The sequence below is a fragment of the Tupaia chinensis genome, unplaced genomic scaffold (assembly GCF_000334495.1).
Source record: "Tupaia chinensis unplaced genomic scaffold, TupChi_1.0 Scaffold000532_1, whole genome shotgun sequence".
In the NCBI taxonomy this organism is placed as follows: Eukaryota; Metazoa; Chordata; class Mammalia; order Scandentia; family Tupaiidae; genus Tupaia; species Tupaia belangeri.
In genome coordinates this window covers 7,418,929-7,426,533 of record NW_006160045.1, presented here as the reverse complement: position 1 = coordinate 7,426,533, position 7,605 = coordinate 7,418,929, and the positions used below count along the sequence as shown (strand labels likewise).

Here is a 7,605-nt window from a genome sequence, read left to right as displayed (position 1 = left end):
ATTCCCTCCGGGGGTGGGTGGGGTGAGAAGCCCTGAGGTCAGTCATTTTTGTTCGGGGTCCCTTTCCTGGAACTATTCCCAGAGACCAGGGAACCCTCTGACCAGCCTTTGTCTCTCTCATCTGCTCTCTCCTCATGGTGATGACACTCATCTGCTCTTCCTGATGCCCAGAAGAAGACTCCTATGACAGTTTTGGGGAGCCCTCCTACCCTGAAGTCTTTGAGCCCCCTCTGCCTGGCTACCCAGGGGAGGAGCTGGAGGAAGAGGAGGAAAGTAAGGTGCCTGCGTTCAGATGGTCTGCTTTGTATGGGGGCGGGGGGTCAGAGGCCCCCCAAAGTCTGGGTGGAGGAGGACGTGAGGAGAGAAGCCTGCACAGCTGGAACCTTGGTGTTAGGCCCTAGGCTGCCCCCGCAGGCTGCCCTGCCCATCTGCGGGCCTGCATCAGGTGCCCACTGGGCCCTGTGCTGTGCCAGGTGCTGCCCCGCTGTGGCGGGACTCGGTCTGGCAGGCACAGACACTCCTCACTCTTCTGTGGGAGCCAGAGAGGACCTCGGAAGGGGCTGGGCGTCCAGAGAGCATGGGAGGGGGCTTTACAACCTGATTGGAAGAGTCAGAGATGATTGACTGAGGAGGGCACTTCTGAGCTGAGCCTCGAGGTTGTCACAGCAGTGACTAGAATGAGGAGTAGGGACTCAGGAGGGCATTTCTAACAAGCAGACAGCAGGAGCAGGGTCCTCAAGGCAGAAGGCAGCACACCAGGCTAGAGGAAGGGGAGGCAGGACCCTGACAGAGAGCAGAGGAGGCTGGGAGGCAGGCAGGGGCTGGAAGGGCCTTCCTGGTCAAGGTGGGGATCCCAATCTTTATCTTGGGAGCCCTCAGAGTTTTGTGTTGTGTGGGAGGGTGGCTGTGATCTTGGGGGCAGGGTGGTGGCCTGTGGAGAGTCCCACCTGGAAGTATGCACTTGAGTGGCCTGAGTGACATCTCAGTGCAGCCGTGGGAGGCAGGTAGACTTGGGCACAGGCTCGGCAGGCTGGCAGGTCATAGCTGGTAACCCACTGCCCCCACACTGGCCCGAGGGGCTCAGGAATAGGAAGACACTGGAACTCGGGACAGTCCAAGGATCTCGGCTCCTGGACAAAGGCTGGCCCAGTGCTTCAGCAGCATGTGCAGAGCCTCAGATGAGTGCCTCTGTGGGGAGCTCTGTGGCTGTTGGATGTGGCTGGGCAGAGGGCCTGGGCAGTGGCAGGGAGCAGTCAGGGATGGCCAGGATTCGGCCTTAGGGTGCTGTACATGAGAAAGAGCTGGGATTTCATCCTGGAGGTGGTGGGAACCGTTAGTGCTTTGTCACGGGAAATGGAATGAGTAGAGCTGCACTTGTGGCCCAGGCTGCAGCCTCGATGGGCCTCTTCACTTCGCTTCTGTCACCTAAGCACTTTGTGGTCCCTGTCCCGTAAATAGGGACCATTGCACTAATGAAAGTGAACTTGAAAGCATTTTAGAAACTCTGGTTTGCTTTTCAGAAAGGGGTAAGCTCATTCCCAGTTACATTTACCTGGTCTTGAAGGGAAAGCATCTCCAGAGAACGTATATATTATGCATGTTCTTGAAAATACCCCAATTAAATTTCCTTAGCAAAATAGTTATGATTTTATTATTATCTATCACGAGCTGTACAGCAGCCCTCTAGCCCCAGGCATTCTATTTTTACTTGTTCTTTTCTTTATTAAGTGTCCAGCCCCAGTTTTCCTTGAGTGTCAGATCTGCCATATTCCCCTGCCCAGTCCGTGTGCTCCCTGCTTTCCAGAGGCAGCATGTCCTTGTGCCTGGTCTGCGGGGCTATTCCTCTGGGTGGGTGTGACCTGGCAGGGACTCCCTGTCTGGCCCCTCCTCCCTTTGGGCTGGGCAGAGTGGCTGGGCTTTCTTGGCTGGTGTCATGTCCTCCTCCCCCTGTCCACCCACTTTGGAGACCGAAGTGTCCACTTTCTCCTCCCACACAGGGGGCGTGAAGCTCGGCCTGGGAGACTTCATCTTCTACAGTGTGCTGGTGGGCAAGGCGGCTGCCACGGGCAGCGGGGACTGGAACACCACGCTGGCCTGCTTTGTCGCCATCCTCATTGTGAGTGGGGGGAGCTCCCCATTGCCCTAGGCAATGGGACCTTGAGGATTTCATGGGCGGCCCAGGGCCCCTGGGAATTCCCAGATGGCCAAGAGGGGCTGCCACGAAGAGGGGAGACCAAGGCTCTGGGAGTGTCACCAGCAGTACACCCCTCAGCCTGTTGAAGGAGGCGCTGAGGGTCTGATCTAAAGCTCTGTACGCTTGTCTCAAGATACCTGTGAAAACTGATGGAGAGGGGGCTGGGTCAGGGTCTTGCCTATGGGCACAAGTGAGGGAGGGGTGCTCTGTGGTCAGACTAAGGTCTCCTCTCCTCTGTGACACCTGGACACCGTGAGTTTCTGAATCTAGGACTTGGAGTGGCCTCAGCACTTTAAGCCCCAGCAGCAGAATCTGGAGGCTGCTGGGGTCACCTGATATGGCCAGGCTCACCCATTGGGGGGCACAGCATGCTATGATTCTGTTGGTAATTTTTAGATTAGAGGAGGCGGGGCCCAGCCTGGGCATCACGTGGCAGGGTGCATGAATAGGGTGGATGAGATCATGAACCCTAGGCCCCTGCCCTGCCCAGCTCTATGTGTGCATGCCTGCTTCTGAGGGGTCAGGTCATGGGACCAGTCTTTGGTTCCCATGGTCCGTTGCTGAGAACCTTGCTGGCCTTCCTTTGAGTCAGTCCCATCTAATTCTCATATAAGGGGACTTCAAAAGATCAGGGAAATGTCGAATTAAAGCACAACTTTTACCTTGGTACAAAAAATTTTAAATGCATGAGTACTTCTCTCATAGTATGCATTTTCCATGAACGTTTCAAAGACCCTCTCCTACAGTCCCTGAGAGTGTCCTGCCACCCTGTGAGACTGCTGTAGCCCGACAGAGGAGGCAGCGTGTGCTGCTGGAAACAGCACTGTCCTGGGACTCTGGGTCACCCATTAACAGGCAGAGCGTTCCGGTAGGATGAGGACTCTGCCCTCAGCACTGCGCAGAGTTGCACAGGGTCAGGGAAGCCCTGAGCTGTCATCTGACTAGTCCTTGCGCAAGCTCCCGAGCCCAAGGACCGCCTGTCACTGACCACCCTCCACCCCCACCGGTGGGGCCTTCCCTCCCCGTGTCCTGCAGGGTTTGTGTCTGACCCTCCTGCTGCTCGCCGTGTTCAAGAAGGCGCTGCCAGCCCTCCCCATCTCCATCACATTCGGGCTCATCTTCTACTTCTCCACAGACAACCTGGTGCGCCCCTTTATGGACACCCTGGCCGCCCATCAGCTCTATATCTGAGGGGCATGTGGGTGCCGTGGCCTGGAAGCCGTAGGAAATTGTAACTGGATGCAGTTGTGTAGTTTTCCACTCTAGTGCCATAGATTTTTTTAAAACCTTTTTTTCCTTTAAAAAAAAAAAAAGGAATAAAAAAGTCTTGTGTTTACTTCATGAAGAGGAAGCTTTTTGGTGCTAGCTGTTTTGTCACCAGACTTCAGTGCACCTCTTCGTGACAGGAAGCACAGCAGGTGTGCCGAGATGAGTGAGATTGTGGTGAGGGAGGAGCGTGGAGAAGGAGCCTGTGCGTGTCCCATGCTCTGGGGTCCTCTGAGGCCTGGAGGAATGTGCGTCTATTCAGGACCAGAAGCCTGTGCTCAGGAACGGCCCTGAGCCCCTGTTTGCTCTGGCCGGAGAAGCAAAGCCAATTCCCTGTAAGGAATGTCCCCATTGCTTTGTCTATGATGTTGTCATACTATTGCCTTTAGAAACCGAGTTCAGTTCTTGTGGCAGCAGTTACTGCTGGGACGTGGACTCATGTTATCAATAAATCGGTGGATTCTGTTGGAATATGGGAGTCTGGTCTTTGGGGCAGTGCCACACCTTTCCCTCAACCCCCTGGGGCCCCCCGGGTAATGTGTGCTGCCGGCCGGGAGGGAGGAGATTTGCCGTAAAGGAGAGAGGCTTAACTGTGTTGACTCTACACCACTTATTTAACTAGAAAGTCTCTTTTTTAAAAAAATTATTTAGAGTGGCTGGCAGGTGACATGGTAGTTAACAGCGTTGGACTCCCACATGGCTGACCATGGTTCAAGTCCTAGACCTGGAGGCTTGCTTTCTCACTTTACCTCTCTCTTTCTCTCAGTCTCTTTCTGGAAATATTAAATAATAATAATAATAATAAAAGTTAAAGCAAATAATTCTTTTAAAAAATTTACTTAGAGAGAGAGAGGCAACAAGGTCCTGATGGCACAATCCACTCACCTCAGCCAGGCCCAGCCCATGGCCACTGTGTGTGTGGCAGGCTAGGGGAGGTCTCCATGCAAACCCAGAACCTTCTCTTCTGGGTGAGCCTCGCAGCCTGGTGCTTTAGCACCACGCACTGCTGGCCCTGGGATGTCCCCAGCAGAGACAGGTGAGCAGTGAGGCCCATGTCCCAAAACCTGGGGCTGTGAGCTCCTGGTGCCCGGCTCATTCTGTCAGTCACATTGCAGTGTCAGAAACAGGCCACGGTGGTTGTGGAAACGTGGAGTGCTTCCTCAGTAAGTGCCGGTCCTCAGCAGAAGCCAGTGCCTCACAGGGCCCAGAGAGAATACGCGCTCAGACTCGCCCACTCCCCTTTCTTACTCTGGGCGCTGAGACCGCGGAGTGGACAGGCTGGGTTTGCCCTTTTCCTCTGCATGCCAAGCTGGGTTGCACAGACTCTCAGAAGGCTCCGGATGGGGACTTGGGCCTGTAAGGCCCGCTGGGACAGCCGTTGGACAGCTGAAAAAAGGCAGGTGTGCCTGTGGAGTCAAGACGAGGGCCTGGCTGTCTCCTTGTTCCAGAAATAATGTGAGTGCCGAGAACCTGGCTATCTATTACAAGAAAAATAGAAGGATCGTGTATCTTGATGTTTGACAGAGCTCTTCCCCTGGGCTGTCCGTAGGAGAACAGGGAACCTGTGGGAGCTAAGAAGGCAGAACAGCTGCTGTTTGGGGTAGTGCAGCATTCCGTGTGCTGGGTCAGAGACACGTGTGGTGCCATCACAGTCGTGAGTGCCAAAGCGGGGAGCAGTTAAAGAAGTTCCCGGGACCAGCAGTTGGCGTAATGGCTATGTCGCTGGACTCCGCATGTAGCCAACTACAGTTCGAGTCCCAGACCTGGTGGCTTAAACTCACGCCAGGTGCGTGTGTGTGCGTGCCCAAGATCCCGAGAGGAGAATGGAGAAGGGATTGCAATGTGGCCATCCCCCCGGGGGGTAATTTCTCGCTGTCTGTCTCTCTGTCTTTCTGGCGAGTGCACGCGCCTTATAGCAAAAACTCTCCCCAAAAAAAGAAGTTCCCTAATGTTGTAGGTGTTCCCAGGGGGCTAACGGGAGAAAACCTGAAGGTGGTCCGGCCGTGGCATTGTGGGCCGGATGCTGGATGTCATGGCATGATGCTGGACATCATGGGGACAGACTCCTGGTGCATGTCCAGGGTGGGTCTGCCCTAGCAGGTTGGGTACACTGAGCCTGGCTGGCCACCAGGCTGCAGCAGAGGATCTTGATGTGAAGACCCTGTTGAGGGTATCTGTCTCTGTCTCAGAAAATCAATAAATAAACTAAAAACAAACAAGCAGGGGACCAGCAGATGGCATGGTGGTTAAGGTACTGGACACTCCCATATGGCTGACCACGGTTCAAATCCTGGACCTGGTGGCTTGTTTTTTCTCTCTCTCTGGCTTTCTCTGGTCAAATTAAAATAAATGAATGAATAAATAAAACTAAATAATTCTCTTTAAAAAAAAGAAAACCAAGCAAATAGACAGAAAAGTCTGTTCCATTTGGCAATTAGGACAATATTTGTCTTTGAAAGAGTAGTTTTAGAGTGAGGTTTCCATTGTCAAGATCAGCTAAATGTCGCATTTGCCATTTTAAAGAGTCTTTGTCAAAGGCCTGGCTAGGAAGTGCTGGGGGTGGAGGCCATACTCAGGTAAAGGCAGAAGAGGCATATTTAAAGATATTGTCGGCGAGGGAGGGAGGGATGAACGACCTGGACGGGCCATGTGATTAGATGTTAAGATGAAGCATTAAGACTGGAAAGGGACCAACAGATGGTCTAATGGTTATTTTGCTGGGCTCCCACATGGTTGACCGCAGTTCAAGTCCCAGACTCGGTGGCTTCAAACTCACACCAGGTGTGTGTGCATGCATGCCCAAAATCCCAAGAGGAGAATGGAGAAGGGATTGTGGCGTGGTCATCCCCTCTGGGGGGTAATTTCTCGCTTTCTGTCTCTCGATCTCTGTCTCTCCAGAAAATGTACATGCCCTATAGCAAAAATCTCTCTTAAAAAAGGAAAAAAAAAAAAAAAAAGACTGGGAAAACAAATATATGTGAGAAGACAAAAGGGGAAGAGCCATTGGAGAGAAAGTCGAGACACTTAAAGAGGTTCTAGTTTGGGTCCCCAAGGAGCTGGGAGACTGGGGGACCTGGAACACAAGTGGAGAAGAGGAAAAACGAGGATTTTCAGAAGCTCTAATTCAAACATGCTGGAAACAGTGGAACTGGTTTGCTAACACCTGTATCCCCCTCCCATGTCGCCAATCTGCTCATCTTAATTTTTCCATGTTTGCTCCAGATTTGTTTTAGCACTAGAATGAGTTCTGAAGTCCCGTTTTTATGGTGCCTGACCCTGTTGCTGCATCCCCGGTCCTGAAGTCAGTTTGCACTCTTCCCAGATGTGGTTGATTTCCACAAGTGGGCATATATTTTTTTAACTTTACATGATGTCATGTCATGCATATTGTACAGATTTGACCGTTTAAATATTAAAATTCTGCATTCTGGAGACACTCGTGTGTGGAAACATAGCCCTAGTTCAGTTACTGTAAATGCGGTGTCCCATTGTCTGATACTCTGCTGCTCCGCCATGCTGCTCTCCCTGGCCATGGAGGGTGTTGGCCGTGTTTCCAGATGACTGTGCTGCAGTAGGCAAGCTGTTCCATTTGTGGATTAGGGGGAGGCACCGAGCCCTAACTGACTGCATATTCTCAGCGGCTCCCTAAGTGCTTATAACCGTCCTACTCCATCAGCAGTCTGAGAGTTCCCCCTTCCCTCCAACTCCACCAACACTTGGTATTACCCGAGTCTTCATTTGGGCAAATTGGATGTGCACTCTCTTTGCCTGCTTTTACTTTGCGTTGAGGTTCAGCATCTCTTCCTATGTGTATTGGCTGTACAGGTTTCCTTGTCTGTTATTGGGCTATATTCTTTGCCCATTTTTTATTGGGATTATTTGTCTTATTGATGTTAAAACTTACTGACGTTTAAACCTATATATTCTGGAGAAATGCTAATCTTTGATAAGTTATGCATTGAGAAATCTTGTAGAAATCTGGTAGGCTGTGGCTTGCCTCCCATACCCCTCCTTTAGGAGTCTTTCTCTGCCAAAGTAGTTTAAAAATGTTAGTGTCGGTTAAGGACGCTGGACTCCCACATGGCTGACCATGGTTTGAGTCCTGGACCTGGCAGCTTGCTTTCTTATTCCCCCCCCCCCCCCCC

At 52.2% G+C, this 7,605-nt stretch overlaps 1 protein-coding gene across 3 annotated transcripts in view; it reads left to right on the top strand.

The window, feature by feature from the left end:
• PSEN2 (presenilin 2) overlaps positions 1–3,931 on the top strand; it is a 24,850-nt gene extending 20,919 nt beyond the window's left edge. Inside the window, exons 9-11 of one of the 3 annotated variants that reach the window (XM_027775228.1) lie at positions 175–273; positions 1,998–2,116; positions 3,230–3,931. In XM_027775228.1, coding sequence (XP_027631029.1) covers positions 175–273; positions 1,998–2,116; positions 3,230–3,385 — 374 coding nt within the window. In that variant the 3' untranslated portion in view covers positions 3,386–3,931. Of the gene's footprint in view, positions 1–171; positions 279–1,997; positions 2,117–3,229 lie in introns of those variants that run through there. The other 2 variants (XM_006157248.2, XM_027775229.1) reach the window with 2 other exon arrangements.
• Positions 3,932–7,605: the final 3,674 nt, after the last annotated feature.